Source organism: Sebastes fasciatus, chromosome 17 (assembly GCF_043250625.1).
Source record: "Sebastes fasciatus isolate fSebFas1 chromosome 17, fSebFas1.pri, whole genome shotgun sequence".
In the NCBI taxonomy this organism is placed as follows: domain Eukaryota; kingdom Metazoa; phylum Chordata; class Actinopteri; order Perciformes; family Sebastidae; genus Sebastes; species Sebastes fasciatus.
Genome location: NC_133811.1, coordinates 3,317,972 through 3,340,958, shown reverse-complemented (window position 1 = coordinate 3,340,958; position 22,987 = coordinate 3,317,972). Strand labels below are relative to the sequence as shown.

Sequence of the window (22,987 nt, the reverse complement as noted above, 5' to 3'; positions counted from 1 at the left end):
CGTGTTTTAGTTTTGAGCTCCGCTGCTTTCCGTCCTGCACGGTAACCATGGTAACTGTAGTAACGCTGCGCCGTCAGAGTCCGGCAACGTCAAGAGGAGCAGAGACTCAGATGTCGGACGACTTCAGAGGCGTTTTTATCCGAGTTTAGTGACTAGAAACCAACACGGGTTTAGGTGAAGTTTCCGTTAATGTCAGCTCGCTGTTACTAGCAAACAAACACCGAGGTTAGAGACGTCTAATGTCCACAACTGACCCTTTTAATGAACCAAACACATCTCGTGAGGCAAAATTCAAATGAACCGACAATGTTTGGAGTAAGAAGTTGAAACAAGAAGTTTTGGAAATGGATTCAGGCAAAGTTGTGCACAGAAGAAAACCGGATATTCCTACAATCAGACCAAGAGCATCGGATCAGAAGCAACATGTCCAGGAGGTAAACAGTGACTGCTAATGTTACTCATCATACTGCTGAAGTGTCTCCTCTGGCTCTCACATTATAACGTTATTCATCCATTCACAGTGGGGGAAGAAGTATTAGTCAAAGTAACAATAACACAATTTAAAAATACTCTTAATTCAGTGAAACACCTTCATTCTAAATCTTACTAAAATTAAAGTACTATCAATAATGTGTAGGCTACTTAAAGTGTAAAGGGTAAAGTACTCACTATGCAGCCAAAATGGGCTCTGTTGTTACATTATTATATTGTATACTATTATATTATATACAGTAACATTTAAGATTAATTTTAATGTTGTAGCTGATTGAAGTAGAGATAATTTTAATATTTTTTTATACAGTTGGGTGGTTTAATTGATTGTATAACACTGTATTGTATTCATATGCTCATTGTTTTTTATAATCTTCATCTGTAAAGTAACTACAGGTATCAAATAAATATAGTGCAGTCAAAAGTAATATTTCCCTTTCCATGTGGTGGAGGAGAAGTATAAGTAGCACAAAATTACACTTCAGTACAAGTAACTCAGAGTTGTATTTAAGTACAGTATGTACTTTCCACCACTGCCCTATTCATTTAATGTAATAATAATCCCTGATCACTGGGAATGTAAATAGTCCATAACTCGAATGACTTTACCGGTCTTTTGTTACACAAACTAAAACTAGACAACAACTAAATATAATACAGTTATTAATGTTTACTGACGCTAAATGTAAACTAAAGTGCTTCTTTGAACTGAGAAACACACAACATGCTTTCAAAGGATACTTTATGTACGGCTGAATTACCAACTGGGCAAGTGGACAACTGCTGCAAGGCTTCAGACCTCCAGTGGTTTGTAATAATTTGCCAATTTATTTGGGAATATGCACCAATGAACTTTAATATCCATTGAAAAGGGACACAAATTAGGTCCAGAATGATTGTTATCACGAGGCCCTGTCTTGGAGGGGCCCTATGTCACAATCTAATTTAAATATCTTTCTTATTCCAGTTTATGTTCGTCACAAATGTGTATTACTTTATTTTCTCAAAGTAATTAGCAGACAGCATATCAGTGGCCAGGTAGTACTCTAACATAGGAGTATGAGCTGGTTTAGGGATTATAGGCAGGATATAATTAAGATGTGTAGTCTGATGTGTGCACAGTTCTTGATGGGTAGTTTGAGGCGACAGGGTACGTTCACAGTGCAGTGTGAGTGGGTTCATTCAGCCATGCTGATTCATCAAATCTATCCATTATATACAGTGTATTTTATATGAATATCTGTGTACTTGTTATTAATGTCGTTAAGACAAGATCCATGATGTATTATCACAGTTAGTATGCAAAAATGGGTAACACCTTATAACAACCATTTATAAATGGTAAATTGATAGTTAATTAATTTTAAGTTAATAGTTATTTTACAGTTAACAAACAATGAAATGATCATTACTAATGTTTACTAACTATTAGTAATGCTATAATTTCTGTTATTTTATCAGTAGTTTGTGTAATATGAAATAATTAGTTTATAAATTCTATATTGTATCATAGCTGATAAGAGACGATAACGATCACATTCTGATTACATTAGTAAAGTATTTATTAACAGTTTATTGTTGCACACATTATAACATTTGATATACTATATTAAGTATTTGTTAGTGATTACCAAATGATTTGTAAACCTTTACGAAATCGTTTGTAAAACATCTATAAATATTACATAGATAGATGGACCAGAAATGATTAACCATTGACAAACTATTAACTATCTATCTAAATAATGTTTATAGATGCTTTACAAAGTATTTATTAACCATTTAACAAGGTATAATAATCATCAGTTGCATCTTTATAATAGCCATCCAAATAATGTAAATTATAGCATTAATAATTATTAGTAATCATTATTAATGATCAATTTACCATTTATAAATGATGGTTATTACACAGTGTTACCCAAAAATGTAACTGTTCTATTTACATAGAAGTGTAGTGACTTGTTGCAATTTTAAATATGACCCTAATTGCCAGATGGAGCAAATATAAATGCTGAATTGGGTTATTTTGATCCCAGAAATTGCACAAAGAAAAAAAAAAAAGCATTACAAAATGTCAGATAATATTTTATCTTTTACTTCTATAATGGACTATGGGTCTGGAAATAAAGTGTATTGAACTCAACTATTACATGAGATATATGCACATTTTAATGCAAAATATTTTGTCACATCTTCAGATTGCACACAATAACTTGATGCAATATTTTTTTTGTGTTCAAATCTTTTTGTCATCCAAGAGTTATTATAATCCCAGTAACACCTTGACAGACAGTGTAAACTATGACCTAAACTGTAATTTCTCAACAGGCCAGTGTGAAAAGTCTTGAACTCAGTAAGGTGATTCGTCTTTTTGAAGATCCTTTGACAGTAAGTTAAACTTGAATGTCATCAGACTTTTTTTCTGTTTTAAGTTATGTGATATGTAATCATACTGTACTTTCTGTTTTTATTAAAGGCTAACTCGAAGGAGAGGCACCTTTTTGTGCTGAAGAAACTACTGAAGAGAAGCCAAATTGGCTTTGTATCCTTTGTTCTGGATTTAGCCTTCTGACGTATGATAACGCACAATCTATCTTTTCCAAAATAAATCTCTCTCAGGTGTCACACACTGCAGCAGATTGTCAAATTGTCCTCATTACTGTCCCCGGGCACAGTGATGAAAATAGATTTGCTCTCACGCAAAATAAACACAGCGCCAAACGTCATTCCCAAGGCTCTAATTTACAGCTCTATCGCTGTCTGTCAGCATTTTCCCTGTTCAGAAATATCCTCAGTTATCATGATGACTCTTTGCCCCGTCACTTCCCCTCCCTCGCTGGGATTTATCTCCGTATATGCTTTGCCAAAATGTTAAAACATCTTAAATTATTTCAAGCTTTTGAGGGAGCTGACAGGCATCGCCAAAATACTCAACATCTGTGCTGAGAAAGTGACGGATCACCCTGAATATGTGCCCATTCTGTGTGAGGCACTTCAAATTTGTAGGTAAGAAACTCAAATATTTGGAGCTTACATGGAAAAGAAGGATGTTTGTTGTTGTTGTTGTTGTGACATCGTCTGAACATCAACATGTTGCTTTGCTTCATCTCAGACTTCCCTTCCTGAAGGAGAAAGCATCTGATGAGCTGAATTACGCTCAGGACGTCATAGAGTTCCTCTCACACATGGGTACACACATTACTTATTAAAGTTATTTCATATTTTTGCATTCAATTTTAATTGACCATTTCCAAAAGCATAGTATAGGCTTTTAGGTCATTGATTTACCTTCTACAGTAGGAGCCACTAATTCTCATTCTCCTTCTTCTTATTCTATGTTATGAAAATGAATTTGAAGTCTTGAAACTTAAACGATAAGGCTGGCAGTATTGTGTTCTATATTTTATTTATTATTGTCAAAAAATCCCATGAAGAGACAGAAACAATTAGTTTTCTCAAAACTTTAGGACACCCAGACAGGGTGCCCATTGGCTCCTTCTGAAGATGTAAATCTCTAAAGACAGGTCACAAATTTACAGTTAAATTTTTCTAAAAAGGCTCAGTCATTTCCTAAACAGCTGGACATTGTAGCTATTGTCAAACATAACTTAAACTGGAGAAAACAGTGCATTTATAGAGGACTATTTTCAGTGGTGGATGAAGACACATTTGGTGAGAATTTCCAGTGAAAGTAGCTAGCAGCACTTGCTCCAAAAGTCACAAAATCTAGCGAGAAAGTCGCCAAGTTGGCAACACTGATAGTCCGTACCTTCAGGCCTCCCTCCAAAGCCAATCCCCGAAAATGATCATTATGAATGTAAACAAGGAACATGACTATTGTTATTTGTGGAAGACTCCACATCCGGTTCCCTCGTCTGGAAGTCAATGGGTTGTTAGTTAGATGCCTGAAATAAGGTCTGTGGTTAACACAAGCTGAAGAGATTTTAACGTTTTGTTCTACGACATAAAATACACCAATAAATATCCCACTCGTAAATTTTGAAGCTTTTATGTGTCTTAAAAAAGTCGGTTGCTAACAAGTGGCTAAATGAGACTACTAAACGTCATCACGCTGACTCGTCCTCCTTTACAGCCTCGTTGTGCACACTCGCGCTCATGCGTCCGTGGTGTAGTTCGTTTATAGTCTAACGTTAGCTTTTTACTTCTGGTGATTGCATTTACAATTCAAAAATCATTAAACTGGTGTTCATTTGTGGAGATTATCTTGCTGAACAAAACTTGTAATTATCATAAATGTGTGTTTATCACAGAGTTTATTTTCGGTGATAATCCAAACCCCAATGGAACAATCCCATTGGCTTTTTGTCGAGGGAACCAGCGCGGTGCTAACTACCTGGTTGGCCTACAAAAATACGTCATCCCTGCAGCACTCTATGAGTGCACGGGCAGAGTGCGTGCAGACAGGCATGTAGATAGGTAGCCTGTCCAATCATTTCATTCGGGTTTATTACAGTCCTACGACAGCCACAGATACCAGATTGTTTTTCTCTTTTTATCGTCAGAGTATTTGCTTTGTTGATTGCTGTCTGGATTTAATGAAAATGTCATCAAATGTAACAACAAATGTTTTTGAAGAAGATTACCAACCCTAGCTTTAAAGAAGAAGGCAGTTTCTCCAGACAGGAGTGACTCTGACTGATGTGTTTGTTTTGGCAGGCTGTCTGATGAGGGTGTCAGATGTTGAAGTGAGACAGCAGATAGTTGAGTCAGTGAAATCGTTCTACAGCTGTGTGGCTCCTAAACAGCTGCTTGACGGTACGGAGCGTCTTGCCAAGCCAAAGCCTCGGACTTTCCACTCTGACAAGCGATTTTCTAGACTTTCACTGAGTGAGGTTTTCTCATGGCTTCTGTGGTGGCATGCTTGTGCCTTTGTTTCTTTCCTTTTCATTGTTTGTTTCCTTCATTCTTTCTTTCTTTCTTTCTTTCTTTCATGTTTTACCTTTTCTAGAGTCTTAGTGAAACATTACAAGGCTGATGTTATGAACCAGTAATGGCTTATCAATCTTGGTGATTGTAATTGTCAACTGTAAAACAACTTTGTCCATAGAGACTGACACAGTTTTGTATACATAAAAAAATATATTAATTATTATATTTTTACTACATTTTGACAGATACAGCAACTGTTAAATAGGGCTGCCCCCTCTTTGTCGACTAATCGTCCGTTTTGGTCTTTGTCGCCTAAGATTCCTTTAGCCGTTTATATCTACATACGGAGCGGGTCCTCTTCAGGAGCCGGCCGCCATGTTTCTACAGTAGCCCAGAATGGACAAATCAAACACTGGCTCTAGAGAGGGCCTTTCGCATTTATCATGGTTTTGTGTCGGCCACCGTAGTTGTCCGAAACGCTTGGCACACGGGAGAAGTTTCAGTTGGTTGTGATCTGCAACCTCGCTGCTAGATATCGCCAAATCCTACACACTGCACCTTTAAGAAGCACTTGTAAACAATAATGTGTTGTTTTTCTTCTTTTTGTTTTTGTATTTTTAATTTTCTTTTCGTCTTCTCTTTAGTTAGATTCTTGCAGCTCATAACTTACATCCATAAATGTATTTTATTGTTATTATCTGCTTCCGCAGGGCTTCAGCCGACCTCTCCAGGCTACAGACTGCAGCTGCTGGAGCGCAGCGACCTGGCTCAGACGCTGCTCCTCTCCATGGCCACTCTGGAGAACCAGCCTGCCATCAAGCTGCAGCTCCTGCAGACCCTTAAGATCCTCTCTAGCTCCTCTGGTCAGTAGCTGATTTTATTCTGGAGCCACTGAGGATAGTGGAGGAGGGGATCTGTCAGACACGTCAATCTAACCTCCTTCATTAGATAAAGTAGCCAGCTCTCAAGTGCATAAATCATCTTGTGACCCAAGTAACAATCAGACAAACAATCAAAACAGTGATTTTAAGTGTCCTTGTGTCAATGTCAGCAGGTCAATGGGTTGTTTTCATCATCAATCACATTAATCGCTTTTCATTTTACAAACACAGATATGAATTGTGCGTTAATACTGAAAGCACGAGGAGCAGAGACCATCTGCCTCCACATGAACGAACCCGACCCGTCCGGTCAGGTCCTGTTCCGCTCCTCCGAAATCCTCTGGAACCTGCTGGAGAGAGGCAGCAAGGAGGTCACTGCTCAGCTCAGCAGCATGGAGTGTGTCATGTATGTGGATTTAACATCTTTTGTGGCTGAGTGTGAGGAAGTTAAAGCTGCAGTAGGCAGTATGTTTTTGGCATCATTGGGCAAAAAATCCATAATAACCTTTCAGCATATTGTAATTTAAGTGTTTTGAGAGAAAACTAGACTACTGCACCTCCTCATGGCTGTTTTCGGGCTTTAATTAATCTAGCCCATCCCAGGAGACTTTGGCCAATCACAGGTCATTTCAGAGAGAGAGCGTTCCTATTGGCTGTTGATTCAACAGAGGCAGCTGTCAATCACTCGCGAACTCCGATCAAACGGTCAAACTAGGCAGCGCTGATCAAATATGAATCAATATTCTGTAACTGTAATGCCTATTTCTCTCCTCTAATGTTTTCAGAAACATCTTGTAGTGTACTGTTTAGCTGAAAAGTGCGAAAGTGGGCGATGCTTGGTATTTCCTCAACTGATCTCAACATGGTGGAAGGGTCACGAACTTTCTCATTTTACAGCTAAACAGTACACTACAAGATGTTTCTGAAAACATGTGAGGCAAGAAATACAGTAATTGAATCATTCAATCATTCATATTTAATCAGCGCTGCTTAGTTTGACTGTTTGATCGGAGTGATTGACAGCTGCTACGAGACGGCGAGGCTCCAGCTCGGCTCTGATTGGTTGTTTTCCTCCGGTGTGTGAAACTTTGCAGATTCCATTAGAATAACTTTTTTTTTTTTTTTTTAATCATATTTGCTCCAGCTTTAATCGAGGAAGTCAGATCCTGAGATTGATAGAATCCTAAAATGTATATTGATCAGCAAGCATCTAGAGGAAGTTATGAGTCAAGAATGAATCACCTTCCATCCTTTAAAAATGTGAATACTTTTGTGCTCTCATTCTGTACAAATAGATTTCTCACTTTCTGTTCATTAGATCCCTGAAAGAAGCGTTTTCTCACCAGCTGATGAACGGTTTCCGACATTCTGACCTCCAACTCAGAAATGATCTGCTTGTCATCACAACCCTCATCGCTGAGAATCCCAACTCTCTGCTTATTGTGAGTACAGGATAGATAAATGTACTGTATGATAGAAACACCCTGCAGCTGATATTTTTAGACTCATAACTGCCTGGTATATTTAGTAGGTGTGTCAATGTGCCACTACAGTTTGCTTGACGTTGTGTTTCTAATTTCTAGGAGAGTTTGTTTGCCAAACAGCTCGTGGTTTTTGTCACATTTCCAGAGCGTGAGGCCACTCTTTCCTTATACATTTTTGTTTCATTTTTACATTTTAAATATGTTTGAGTACAGTAGCAACTTTTATGATAACAAAATTGCTTCCTTTATGTTTTAGTGAAAAGTCAAAACCCTTTGATCCGCAACCTCAAGCTCACCTACAGTAATGAAGACTTGAAAATGAAGAAATTGCTTTTGAATCTGCTGGTTTTGATGTCAAAGGACTTAGCTACTCTGCAGGTCAGTCACACTCAGTTAGTATTGTTTGAGTAGTGATAAGTCTAAATGGGACATTTTTAACACCCTCTGTGTTTTCCTCTCCTAGCTTTATAAAGAGGAAAAAGTCATGCTCGCTCTGCTGACACTCATGAAGCCAACCGTTGCCTCGCCTGAGCGCCATTCGGCGTCACGTCAGTGGTCCTCGGCCCAGCGGGAGGAGCTTCAGCTGCAGGCGCTGGCCACCATAGCCATCGTCGCTCCGCTCATGTTGGACGACTACATGTCCTGTCAGGGAAACACGTGTCTGCTGCTCCTGCTGGACTGGTGCATCGCTCAAGGTGAGGATGCTGCAAAACGTTTAGAGAACCAGAGGCTGTCCTGTATCTGAGAGGTCAAAGGTCAAACACCAACATTCATGTGTCCTGTCAGAGTGCAAAAAAAAAATGCATCATGGTTAGAAGAATTAATTGTTTAACTACTTTTCAAAAAAAAAGAAATGATTATACATAATTGTGCTTTTTTACAGACTATTTCCATTTATTTAATTTTTTAAAGTTCAACTGACGATTCAGTTATTTACAGGGCTTAAACTTGAAACCAAAAATGACAAATGCTTTCAGGGATTGCACTTCAACAGACACTTCTTTACATTGCTTCAACTTCAACTCCCATACAACATCTCACATGCAAACAATTCACATTTTAAAGGGGACATATCATGCTCATTTCCAGGATCATACTTGAACATGTTTACATGCTTTAAAGTAAAAAAAAAAAAAAAAAAATTTCTCATGCTGTCCATCTGAATATACCTGTCTTCACCCTCTGTCTGAAACGCTCCATTTTAGTACCTGTCTCTTTAAGAGTCCCTCCCGAAAACCTGTAAAGGTAGTTCTCAAGCTGTGGGCGGTATATTCTGATGAGCCTGCATGTGACATAGGAAGGGGAGCCAAAGCTGAATGGCTTGTTGAATCACACGTTTTCTGATCTAGACAGATAGACATCTAGTGAGCTGGGACGATACACCAATCTCCTGATTCGATACTATCAAGATACTTGGGTGCCAATTCAATATGTATTGCGATTCAATATTGCGATTTATTGTGATTTTTGTTAACTTTTTTAACACTAGACCATGGGAAAAAGTTGAATCATACACTTTTAGGGACTTTTACTTTAGAAAATAAAGTAAAGTAAGGCAAAATGTTTGATTTTCAGCATGTATTTTGTTAGAGTTGTCCTGAAGTCAAATATATCAGACATGTATCATGTAATGTTTTATACTTCTGGTGAATATAATTCAATCAATCTTATTTCCATAGATGTATTTTGTATATACAGTTCCCTTTGTTAACACCTTATTTTGAAAACAGGACGTAGTCACACGTGTATACTTCCTCTAACTTCTCCAAGTCTGTCGCTAGCTCTCACGTCAGCTCCATCCTCTTTATCCATCCATGGTCAGCTCCATCAGGGCCGTTTGAATTCATTTAGCATAAATGTCAGTATATGGTTGCTCTACAGTTGTAGCGTCGGTCCATTTGACCACGGAGATGCGAGCGACGGCCGGCTTGACCGCACGTTACCGCAATACGATAACGTGTCCTGTCCGTGACAAGTTAGCATGCAGCTTTAGCCATATTTAGCTCTGCTTTTCCTGCAATGTGTGAAACCCAAAGTGTTTCCATACTTTACTGGATGTGTAGTGTTTACCACGCTGGATTTAATATGTGATGGTGCAGGTCGTATCCATGCAGACTCTCCAACGTTTCTACTTTCTCATTTCGGCCAAGGCCTATTGAAGGACGCTGGGTCACGTGTCATCAATGCGTCATATCTTTGGGGTACAACACATGTGCAGTAAAATCTGGTCTGCACTCGCCAAAATTTAGCCAATCGCAACGCACGACCGCAGCTTCAGTTATACTGCGCATGTGTTACACCCCAAGACCCGTGTTCAGCCCGTGTCCCAGCCTCCTTCAATAGGCCTTGGTTTCGGCTCACAGCAGCCGGTTGACGGATAGGGAACAGATACGACGTCACGCTACTCAGACTACAACAATAAAAGCGGTAACTTCCTTCTATCTCCGCATAGACTCAAATGAAGCAAATATATGGATACTGGCATTAAAAAATCGATTTAAAGATCATAAAAAAAAACGCGACGCATAGGTGAATCAATTGTTTTCCCACCCCTAATGTGCGCAATCGCTGAAAAAATGAGTTTTTATGATATGTCCCCTTTAAGACACTGTAAACCCTTTACAGTGTTTGCACCTGCAATTTTAATAATTTGGTTATTGTAGCCTTTTTTCATAAAACAACAGTATCCTTATTATACTTTTCCTTCAGATGCTTTCTTTGGTCAGGGTCAGAGCTCTGGAAGAGGCAGTAAGAAGGCTCAGATGCGGCATTGTATCAGAGTGCTGAGATCTGTGACGTCTTTAGGTGAAGACTCAGTCAACCAGGACCTTTGTGATCAAGGAACCATCAACCAGTTGTTGGGTAAATTTAATCAAAACTCGCACGACATCAGCAGAAACATTTCACTTCATAAACATGGTCGACGCAGACGTACCTGTTGTATTTCCTCAGGGGTTTTGATGCAGATGGAAGCGAGTCCTGATGAGGAGGATTCGGTCACCCTGGAGATGAAGTCAGACATTCAGCTGATACTTTCAGCGCTGTGTGAGAATGACATGCACAGAAAGGTAAATGTGACATTATAACCCTGATAAAAGCACTTTGTAACAGCTAAGAAGTAGATTCTTATGTGATTATAGCATCTTTCAAATTAGTTTAAAAGATGGACAAGAGGACACGTTTTTGTTTGTAGAAAAATAAGACAATACTGGTGAAAACAGCTGCTTTAATCAACACAATAAATGTAATATTTTTGAATTAGTGCTTCAAGTGAAAATAAATACTGCTGCCTGCATCTTTAAACACTAAAATGATTTGACTTTCTTTATGTTTATATTTGTAATCTCGGGCTCAGATCAGAGGATTACACTTTCAGTTACAGTTTGTGAACATACAGTATCTCCATACTGACAGTCCTGTTGTGTTGCACCACAGGAACTGTTTGGATCAGAGGGCGTTGAGATGGCGGTTCACTTCCTGAAGAAAGGCTCCAACAAGTTCTACAGCGGTCTGGGACACAACAAGCTCATCCTCTCCACAGTGGACTGTGTGTGGTCAGTTCAGCTAAACCTCAAAACACTTTCATTAATAAATGGATGTTATTTATTCTAATGAAACATACCAACAAATGCCCCATTTACACTTGTCATGTCCAGAATCAATTTACATCTGGCTGCATCAATGGGTCTTCCTTAGCCGAAGGCTTGATGTCTCTGTGAGTCATCGTTTGTTTTCAGGATCTGAATTGGGACACCATTGAGGACCCCTTGTGTCCTTATATCGTTTCAAAAATAAGATTTGAATCTGTCCAATGTGTTTTGTTTGAGGACACAGAGGTCACATCTTCGGTGTTTTTTCTTATGTTCATTTTAATTTTTCACACAAAGATGCAATTCATTTGAAGCAATTTTTGGCATCACTGGGCAAATATATGCTATTCTCCTGCACAAAAAAAATGCATCAAAATCAATGTTGTTGCTAATTAAAAGACAACAACTAGCATGTAGTGTACAGAAAAAAAAAATAAAAAAAAAATATATATATATATATATATATATGTATATATATTTATTTATTTTCATTGAAAAAACAGTGGCATTATGTTAACAAACTGGCGCTTAAAAGGTTTAAATTCTGAAAATTAATGAATATTTGGTGGTTATGATCAGGACTGAAGTTAAAGGATTTATTTCAGTGACATTGGAAAATAATATTTAAATATAATTTTATGGCAGTTTTTTGACACAGACATGTTTGTCCTCTAAGGACATCAGAGCAACTTTTTTAAAGTGAGGCACAAAGGTTAAGATCATACTACTCTCACCTCATCTCCTCGCTCTAACATTACAGAGCGTGATTTACTCTTTAGTAAATTTACTCTTTAGGTCATCATCATATCCTTTATACGCTTTTTTCCACTTGGCTTTTCTGTTGTTTACTGTATTGAGTTTTCTGAACAGTCCAAGACACATGAAGTGTAAATATAGTAATATTAACTTTTGTGTTTTGGAGAATTTGGAAGACAGGAAGGAAAGCACTGATTCCCCACAGTTGATAAAATGTGTGTGTGTCCCATCAGGTCCTGTATTGTGGGCTGCTACACCACAGAAGATTACTTTTTGGCTAAGGAGGGGGCGTCTCTTCTGTTGGATTTACTCAGTGTAAGTAGCTGATTGATTTCCAATGTCTGAAGTTATTGTTGTATTTGCTGTCAGGCAGTATCCATATGCACCTAAATATCAAAAGTACTGATATGTATATAACTGTTTGGGCATCTCTCTCTCTAACAGTCGAGCCCCAGATGTGTACACAGCAACGTCCTCGCCACCCTGCTGGAGCTGTGTGACAACCCCAATACTCTGTCTCACATCCTGAGCTGGAGGGACGGCGGCGGTCAGACGGCTCCCAGGTTCCTGCTGCAGCTGTGGAGGGACGAGGAGGAAGAGCTGAAAGTCAGCAGGAACCACCACGGAGGGATCGCAGGTCAGTCTGCAGCTACACTTTAAACAACAACGGGTCGATGACAAGACTGTTAGGAAGTACATTAACTTACATGAAATGAAATATGGCAGTCACAAGTATCTAGACTGACCTGTTGTTTAGCAGATCAGGTGAAGATAGACCACACATGTAGATCTCAGTGATCAGGTGTGAGCCCTTAAAGGTCCCATATCGTGCTCATTTTCAGGTTCATGTTTGTATTTTAGGTTTCTACCAGAACATGTTTACATGCTTTAATGTTCAAAAAACACATTATTTTTCTCATACTGTCTGTCTGAATATACCTGTATTTGTGCTCTGTCTGAAGCACTCCGTTTTAGCGCATTTCAACGGAATGGCAACGGAATTGCGTTGCTAGGAAACAGCTTGGGTCCATGTTTACATCCTGTCCGCTGATGTTATTCACACACAATGCAACAGGAAATAAACTGGGACACATTTAGTATGTTTAAAACTGTGAAATGGTCTAAATATTGTAGATTTGTGACATCACAAATGGGCAAAAATCCTAACGGCTTGTTTCAAACGCACAGTTTCTGATTACGGGCTGTGTGTATTTCTCCATGGATTGAGTGTTTTGATACTTCCAGTCTTTATATATCACTTAAACCTGCTTTATAATATAAAAGACATGAAAATCTCACTTTTTACAATAAGGGACCTTTAACTAACATGTTTTAACTTATTCTCTGAAGTAGATACAGTAGTACACCGGAGCCATTCATACTTTTCATACTGTAGAAAGTGCTGGACAAAGTGTCAAAAACTGACCATTAGGAGCCCAAAACACACCAACCGAAGGATTATAAGAACAGTGTGAAGCAATGCGGTCGATCTATCAGAAGAAATGTGTATGATATGTATGGATAAATTAATATAATATTCATAACTATGTTTTCATAGAGTGCTAGAGGAATGAGTCCTAAAACTCAGAAATGAGTTAGCATTTTAGCATTTTAGCATTTCCGTTTCCCTTGTCTGGAAGTCAATGGGTTTTTAGTTAGATGCCTGAAATAAGGTCTGTGGTTAACACAAGCTGAAGAGATTTTAACATTTTGTTCTACAACATAAAATACATCAATAAATATCCCACACATGGATTTTAGAAGCTTTTATGTGTCTTAAAAAAGGCGGTTGCTAACAAGTGTCTAAATGAGACTACTAAACGTCACCACGCCGACTCGTCCTCTTTTACAGCCTCGTTGTGTATACTCGCGCTCATGCGACTTTGGTGTAGTTTGTTTATAGCGTAACGTTAGAGTTTTACCTCTGGCGATTGCATTTACACGTCAAAAATCATAAAAGTGGTGTTCATTAGTGAAGATTATCTTGCTAAACAAAACATGTAAGTATCATAAACGTGTGTTTGCCACAGAGCTGATTTTCTGCAATAATCCAAAACCCAATGGAAAAATCCCATTGGCTTTTTGTCCAGGGAACCAGGGCGATTCTAACTTCCTGGTTGGCCTACAAAAATACGTCATCCCTGCACCACTCTATTAGTGTATAATCACCTGAAACTAAGAATGATCGTATTTCCGTTAGCTTAGAATGAGCCCTTCATATCTACATAGCGTCCACCATGTTGCTCCGCCATATTTCTACAGTAGCCCAGAGCGGACAAACCAAACTCTGGCTCTAGAGAGAGCCTTTCACATTTTGATGTTACCTGAAAGCCACCCTACACCTCAGACATGCTTGTGAAACTGCAGTAACGTGAGCTGCCTTCTGACTTCCGTTGCTCCTAAAGTAGTGTTACTAAGGTAAACATGGCCTCTGAGCGTGTGGAAGCTGCAATGCCATTTTTTTTTTGCACCATACATCTCATGTTTATACATCTTTCCCTTTTATTTTCTACTTGTTCACTTTTTGACTTTAAGACGCCCAGAGGCCCATTCTCAATCATCATCAGCAGCAGGACTCCCAGCTGTCATTTCCTGCTAACACACCGAGTGCAGCAGTGCTGGAGCTGTCCGAGAACCTGCGGTCAAAGATTTACTCCATCTTCTGCAAACTTGGTAAAGCAGTTATTAAAGAATTACATTATTACATACATTATTTAAACAATACATTTGTAATAGGTAGATGCTATTTGTATCATGTAGCCTAGAAGCTGTAGTCTATCAAGACATCTTATACAGACGTAGGCAAAGTTGTTGGTAACGTTCCGTTAAAGAGAGAAAAACCCACAATAGTCACTGAAATAACTTGAAACTGACAAAAGTAATAATAAATAAAAATTTACTGAAAATTAACTAATGAAAATCAGCTATTGTTTTTGAATTGTGGTTCAACAGAATCATTTTAAAAAACAAACTGATGAAACTGGCCTAGACAAAAATGATGGTAGCCCTAGAAAAGATTGAAAATAATTTGACCATAGGGACATATTAAACTAAGGTGTGTCCTGTAATTAGCATCACAGGTGTCTTCAAACTTGTAATCAGTCAGTCTGCCTATTTAAAGGGTGAAAAGTAGTCACTGTGCTGTTTGGTATCATGGTGTGTACCACACTGAACATGGACCACAGAAAGCTAAGGAGAGAGTTGTCTCAGGAGATGAGAAAGAAAATTATTGACCTCCATGTTAAAGGTAAAGGCTATAAGACCATCTCCAAGCAGCTTGACGTTCCTGTGACTACAGCTGCACATATTATTCAGAAGTTTAAGGTCCATGGGACTGTAGCCAACCTCCCTGGACGTGGCCGCAAGAGGAAAATTGATGACATATTGAAGAGACGGATAATACGAATGGTAACCAAAGAGCCCAGAACAACTTCCAAAGAGATTAGAGGTGAACTCCAAGGTCAAGGTACACCAGTGTCAGATCGCACCATCCGTCACTGTTTGAGCCAAAGTGGACTTAATGGAAGACAACCGAGGAGGACACCAAATCATAAAAAAGCGAGACTGGAATTTTCCAAAATGCATATTGACAAGCCACAAAGCTTCTGGGAGAATGTCCTTTGGACAGATGAGACAAAACTTGAGCTTTTTGGCAAGTCACATCAGCTCTATGTTCACAGACGAAGAGATGAAGCATCCAAAGAAAAGAACACTGTACCTAATGTGAAACATGGAGGAGGCTCGGTTATGTTCTGGGGCTGCTTTGCTGCATCTGGCACAGGGTGTCTTGAATCTGTGCAGGGTGCAATGAAATCTCAAGACTATCAAGGCATTCTGGAGCGAAATGTGCTGCCCAGTGTCAGAAAGCTTGGTCTCAGTTGCAGGTCACGGGTCCTCAAACAGGATAATGACCCAAAACACAGCTAAAAACACCCAAGAATGGCTAAGAACAAAACATTGGACTGTTCTGAAGTGGCCTTTTATGAGCCCGGATCTAAATCCTATTGAACATCTGTGGAAGGAGCTGAAACATGCAGTCTGGAGAAGGCACCCTTCAAACCTGAGACAGCTGGAGCAGTTTGCTCACGAGGAGTGGGCCAACATACCTGTTGACAGGTGCAGAAGTCTCATTGAGAGTTACAGAAATCACTTGATTGCAGTGATTGCCTCAAAAGGTTGTGCAACAAAATATTAAGTTAATGTTACCATCATTTTTGTCTAGGCCAGTTTCATTAGTTTGTTTTTTTAAATGATTCTGCTGAACCATAATTCAAAAACAATATCTGATTTTCATTAGTTAATTTTCAGTGAATTTTTATTTATTATTACTTTTGTCAGTTTCAAGTTATTTCAGTGACCATTGTGGGTTTTTCTCTCTTTAACGGAACGTTACCAACAACTTTGCCTACGTCTGTACAGCCTAAATGTAGCCAAAATGTCTATAACCATTTAGATCTAGATCAGTTTTTTAGTACACACGCATGGGGCTTTGACATTCAAGTTCAATACATGACTCCTGATCATTTAAGTTGTCATTTACCATAATGCAGAATATTGTAAAATATTGTGAAAAATATTGTAATGATGTATACAGGAAAGTATGACGGCCGAGGCTAGTTAAAAGTAGCACAACAGTAAATTTGCAAATGATTTAAACTTTAAAACTATGCTGTAAAAAATGATTATTTGTTACTTTTGCAGGTTTTCAAGACCTTCCCGGATTGTCAAGAAAACATTATGTGACCTTGAGCATCGTCAGGCGATATCTGGACTTCAAGGTAGAACTGATAATGCCAGTGCTGGATATGAAATTAGTTATATTGCCACCAGTTTTCATCAGGATTGTGTCATTTATACACCATCAGAATAGCTTTAAAATGGCTTTAAAATTCTCATCATATGAGCTGTAATGGGACCAAAATGTTCCTGGTTGTATAGGCTATTTAAACTTTAAAATTATCAACATATCCCAGGCAAACATGTTAAAGTGTCATTTTAAAGACATTTGTTTCAAACACAGAAACACCATAAACCCTGAGGTGTCTGTCGTGGCGCTGTAGGTCGGTGAGGTGTGGGAGGAGATCAGCAGGGAACTGAGTTTGGACGGCGTGAGGCCGATCACCCCCGACGACGAGGCTCTGAGTACGATCTTTAAGATCACAGAGGACACGGCGAGGAGGGTCGCAGCGGAACAAAACAGCATCCTGGAGCAACAGGAGAAGGAGGACATCGGCGAGGAGGAGCTCATGTACACAGAGGTGCTGAGAGTTTAATTCAGTAATCACAAAGAGTAGACAACCGAAAGAAAGTCTGTGAAAGCCAGCTGAATCTTCTTTGATTAAAGCTGGTGGAGTAGGCAGGTTGGTGTAAATATGATTAAAAAAAGTTATTTTTATAAAACGGTCACTATACCCTGACAGTAGTGCATGAGACAGGTAATCTGAAGAAAATCATGTTCTTCTGTGTCCTCCGGTGCTCCTAACGGCATCAGCAAGATTTCACAGACCGGAGGGAAACAACCAATCAGAGCCGAGCTGGAGCCTCGCCGTCTCTGAGCAGCTGTCAATCACTCGCGAACTCCGATCAAACGGTCAAACTAGGCAGTGCTGATCAAATATGAATCAATACTCTGTTACTGTAATGCCTATATCTTGCATCAAATGTTTTCAGAAATATCTTGTAGTGTACTGTTTAGATGTAAAATGAGAAAGTCATGCCATGTTGAGATCAGCTGAGGAAATACCAAGCACCGCCCACCAGCCGGAGCGGTGGGCGGTGCTTGGTATTTCCTCAGCTGATCTCAACATGGTTTGCGAGTGATTGACAGCTTCCTCCGTTGAATGAACAGCCAATAGGAACGCTCTCTGTTTGAAATTACCTGTGATTGGTCAAAGTCTCCCGTCACGGGCTAGATTTTCTAAAGCCTGAAAACAGAGCCATGAGGAAGTGCAGAAGTCTAGTTTTCTCTCAGAACACTTGAATTACAATATGGTGAAAGATTATTATGGCATTTTTGCCCAATGATGCCACAAATATTCTGCCTACTGAAGCTTTAACAGCACACAAAACTTGTTTCTAGTGTCTATATGTTGGTGTGGATATGTTGTTGCCTTTATCATGAACTACCGCACAAACTTGAACGGAAAAAATCTGGCACATGTATCCCACATTTGTCTGTCAGTAGGGTATTTTTGGATAAGCATTTTCTGATTAAAAACATATTTTTAGAAGATTTAAGAGCTTTGACAGATTGTAGCCGTATTTTTTTCTAGGAAATTTAAATTGATTTAAATGATATTGTCACTGAAAGTAATTTGTCTCTGGAACTTGATTTAATCCATGTAGAAATAGCACACATCTATTTTCATAATTTGCACTCTGACTCATACTGTTTCTGTGTCTTTGTGTTGCAGATTAAGTCTCATTGGACGCAGCGGGAGCTCACAGCCAAGTCATGGGACAATTACGTTTCCAAAACTTCAAACTATGAGATCCTAAAGGTTTTATCTTTAAAACATCCGCAGATATGACCACAAAGAATTAATCTGAAGAACAATGTTTTTATGTTTTGCTGCCTTTTTTTCACACAGGAAGTAAAAGCACAGAGGGAGAAATACATTGAATCATCCAGACCCAAACCAAAGCATCAGGATGCTGCAGTTCGTCATACAGAGGTCTCTCACTGACACACAACATTTATCGTATAGGATTGTACTGCTCACTGTCAGTAATCTGGTTTTAGAGGATAAAACCTGCAGTGTGTTCAGCAAGGTGGTTGAATCAGACTTTTACTGACCTCTACTGGCAAACAGGAGCAACTGCAACAATATCTCTCTCACAAGACCCACCCCTCAACTCCCTTTGAATTACAGTGAAAAAATTAAAGTGTCCCTCTTACGCTAGCTGATAAAAGCATAGATACAACAGAAGCATTCAGTTAAGAAGTAACATGCAATATACTACTGCTTGCCATTTGATTTTAAGGCTTGAAAATTAGGGTTTTATCTTTATCAAAATGTCTTGCAGTGTAATTTGAGAAAATGTCTTGTGTATGGCTCACAGAACAACCTAAAACTGTTCTGGAAGCCAGATATGTTAACACCTCAAGGAGTAATCATTATTGAAGAATTAATAACTGCCAGTGTGTTCATTTTGTCCACTGAGGCTGTAAAAATAGACCTTTTTTCACCTTAAATCCTCTTACAGCTGCAAGGGAAGTCAGTTCAAATATATCTACTAGCTCTTAAAGGTGCAGTGTGTATGATATGGTGGCATCTAGCAGTCAGGTTGCAGATTGCAACCAACTGAAATTACTCCTGTGTATCAAGCATGTAAGGGAAAACGTGAATGACTCTGTCTAGAGCCAGTGTTTGGTTTGTCCGTTCTGGGCTACTGTAGAAACATGGCGGCCGGCTCCGTGAAGAGGACCCGCTCCCTAAGTAGACTCATAGGGAGCGGGTCATTTTAAGGTAACGAAAACACAATGATTCTTAGTTGCAGGTGATTATTTACTAAAGAAAACATACTTATTAATATTATATTAAATTTCTGCCAATAGATCCAACTAATTGTTACACACTGTTCCTTTAAAGGCACATTGTCGGTTGTGGTTTGTAAACACTCGCAAACATTCAAAGTTGGCCCCTCCTCCCCGGCTCAACGAGGGTTAGGGTGCGCGCCAGCGGGCAAAAGACCTCTCGTTTTGGAGCGAGCGCTGTCCGCTTGGCGTTTTGCCTCTCTATATTTGTGTTTTTCGGCACTGTGTCCACCATTTTTGTAGCCTCCTCTTGGATGCGTGTTGGCACCTGGTTGCTACATTTTTACAGAGAGGCGAAGTCAACAAACTGCCATTTTCCTGACTTGCAAAATTATCTTTTAAATTGACAAACATCATATGTGTGATTCACGGCGCAATTCAAACGGCCTCAAAAAACTATTTGTCTCTCCCCATTGACTACCGTACATATTTTTTCCGAAATATGATCCCATGGGGTCCGCCGGAGGGGACTTGGCCTCTCTATAGAGGTTTCACACCCATGAAGGGCAGTGTCTCTTTAGATCCAGACACCACACCACACAGTCTTAGTGGGTCAGAAGTGATGATTGAGAGGGATTATTTTTGTATGAGTCTATACATTGTTTTTTATAGGGAAATCCTTCTCATGCACCTTTAAAGCTGAAGTAGGCGAGATTGGAGCAAATATGATTTAAAAAAAGTTATTTTTATAAAATGGTTGCTATATCCTGACAGTAGTACATGAAACAGGTAACCTGAAAAAAATCATGTTCCTCTGTGTCCTCCGGTGTCCTCGAGTGCTCCTAACGGCATCTGCAAGATTTCACAGACCGGAGGAAAACAAGCAATAAGAGCTGATCTGAGGTCTGCTGTCTATCTGCCGTCTATGAGAGCCGGCTGTCAATCACTCGCAAACTCCGATCAAACGGTCAAACTAGGCAGCTCTGATCAAATATGAATCAACATACTGTTACGTTAATGCCTATTTCTCTCCTCAGATGTTTTCAGAATCATCTTGTAGTACACGGTTTAGCTGTGAAATGAGAAAGTTTGTGACCCGGCAGCCATGTTGGAAATCTCTTGAAGGAATGCCAAGGCCTATGAAAAGGAGGCTGGGTCACGGACGGACATGGTCTTGGGGATTGGGGTATGACACATGCTCAGTGTAACAGAAGCTGCGGTTGTGCGTTGCGATTTGCTCAATTTCGACGAGTGCAGGCAAGATTTTACTGCGCATATGTTATACCCCTGTGATATGACGCGTGACCCATCCTCCTTTATATAGACCTTGAGGAACGCCAAGTACCGGTCACATGACCGGAGTACAGCCAATAGGAACGCTCTCTCTCTCTCTCTCTGAAATGACCTGTGATTGGTCAAAGTCTCCTGTCACGGGCTAGATTTTTTAAATCCTGAAAACAGAGCAATGAGGAGGAGCAGAAGACACGTTTTCTCTCAGAACACTTGAATTACAATATGCTGAAAGGTTATTATGGAATTTTTGCCCAATGATGCCAAACTTATTCTGCCTACTGCCACTTTAAGTCACGAGCTGGTGACATAGAGCTGTGTGGAACAACAAAGAGACGTACTCACTGATGGTTAACACAGGCTGTGTTTGACTGTCTGTTCCAGCATTTCATCGGGCAGGTGATGTCTGTAGAGAGGACAGACGGTCAGGGGCCCGCCGGAGTGAAAGTGATGCTGGCCAGAGCTCCCATCAAGGCTGCAGGTCAGAACGAAGTGGGAGCCACAACACAGGACCCAGAGTACTTCAGCACCGTATCTGTAAAGGACTGATGTTCAATACACGCCCTTTACACTGTCACTGCACCTTTATTTTATCTTATAGATTTTAATGTACACCCAGACTTTGCAGCACATTAACCCCTTACCATTCCACCCTCTTTTTTTGAGCAGTAGGGGTGGGGGACAGGGGATGTTCAGGGGGAGATAAAAAAGTAGGTGCCACAGTAGATGCCACATAAAAGAGGTGTACATCATCTGAAAGCTAGGAACCTGAAGATTAATCTGAGATGCAGCTCGTCACTGTGGGTTAAGTTGTTCTAATCATTAATAAGAAATCTAAATTTATTAATTAATTAATTAATCAATTAAAATAAATTGTGTATAAGAGCGTAGAACATGATGATATCAATTTGTGATGGCCATCCCCATCCTTAGTTATGTCTCATACATTGTTGCAGCAATTTTTGGGTTGATACCATTTGTTCCACAGATTTGGTGCTAAATTTAACCATTTTTATCCACTCAAGAATTGATAAAAATGACCAATAATTCCTCCAAAATACCACATTAAGACACCAAGACCTTGAGGAACACCATAGAAAAGCCATGCTGTGATTTGGTTTCAAAACTTTTGACATTCTGGGATTTCTGCAAGAATTGCATTTTTCGGCGATTAGATGGCGAGCACTTCTGTTGTGTAAACTGCTCAGAAACCCCCTTATTGTCAATCTAGCTAGGAAAACCATCCATCCTCTGAATGCTCTAGGTCTCTAGTTGGTGGCTGTAAAGTTTCATGAGGCTGTGATTATACTAGAGGTCACCGCAGGTCATTTTATACAGTGAGGTCAACTTTCAAAAAATGGTTTCATTACAATGAAATGGTCTACTATGGGGACTAACATCATCACACATGAATACAGATGGGCTCATTGGATCCACAAGAGTCTCAGCTTTACAGTGATACCCACTTTATGTAATTCAAGACTGTTTAGGGACCCCAGTATGCAGAAATATTCAAATACACCATTTTAGAATAGGAGAGAATAACACATTTATACTGCATGCAAATAACTACATGTTTTTTGCCCCAAACTGCATGTGATTATCATAAAGTGGGCATGTCTGTAACGGGGAGACTCGTGGGTACCCATAAAACCCATTTACATTCACATATCTTGAGGTCCGAGGTCAAGGGACCCCTTTGAAAATTGCTCTGCCAGTTTTCTTCGGCAAAATTTAGCACACCTTTATAGCGTTATTTAGCATTCTTCACGACAAGCTAGTATGACATGGTGGGTACCGATGGATTCTTTAGGTTTTATAGGTTCATATGATACCAGTATCTTCACTCTAGCTCTAAAACTGAGCCCGCTATGACCTCTGAATGACAGAATAGGTGGCGGGCTGTAGTGGTGTTAAGGGGTTAACATCAACAACAATAGTTGTTTATTTCTTATTCATTCCCAGCGTCTGTAGATACTGAAGAGTTTTATTCTACTTTGGCAGTAACTGCAGACATGAGGTCACTTGATGTGCACAATCAGCACCTTGTAGTCTAGTCCACCTCCAATCCCTTACACACACACACACACACACACACACACACACACACACAACTGTTAAAAT

General features: G+C 39.5%; 1 protein-coding gene across 2 annotated transcripts; it reads left to right on the top strand.

The window, feature by feature from the left end:
- The first annotated feature begins 81 nt into the window (after positions 1-81).
- Positions 82-21,437, top strand: cfap69 (cilia and flagella associated protein 69). 2 transcript variants are annotated; one of them, XM_074612718.1, is made up of 23 exons: positions 82-434; positions 2,824-2,883; positions 2,972-3,037; positions 3,392-3,501; positions 3,608-3,684; positions 5,173-5,343; positions 6,096-6,248; positions 6,498-6,672; positions 7,585-7,708; positions 7,850-7,898; positions 8,007-8,128; positions 8,214-8,445; positions 10,460-10,612; positions 10,703-10,818; positions 11,186-11,304; positions 12,330-12,411; positions 12,541-12,733; positions 14,632-14,769; positions 16,798-16,874; positions 17,157-17,354; positions 18,510-18,596; positions 18,687-18,770; positions 21,248-21,437. In XM_074612718.1, exons 1-23 carry the CDS (start codon positions 345-347, stop codon positions 21,410-21,412), a joined length of 2,841 nt encoding a protein of 946 aa, XP_074468819.1. In that variant the 5' UTR covers positions 82-344; the 3' UTR covers positions 21,413-21,437. The 2 variants fall into 2 exon arrangements, with proteins under 2 accessions (XP_074468819.1, XP_074468820.1); XM_074612719.1 differs by having other exon boundaries at positions 83-434; positions 5,173-5,271.
- The last annotated feature ends 1,550 nt before the right edge of the window (positions 21,438-22,987 follow it).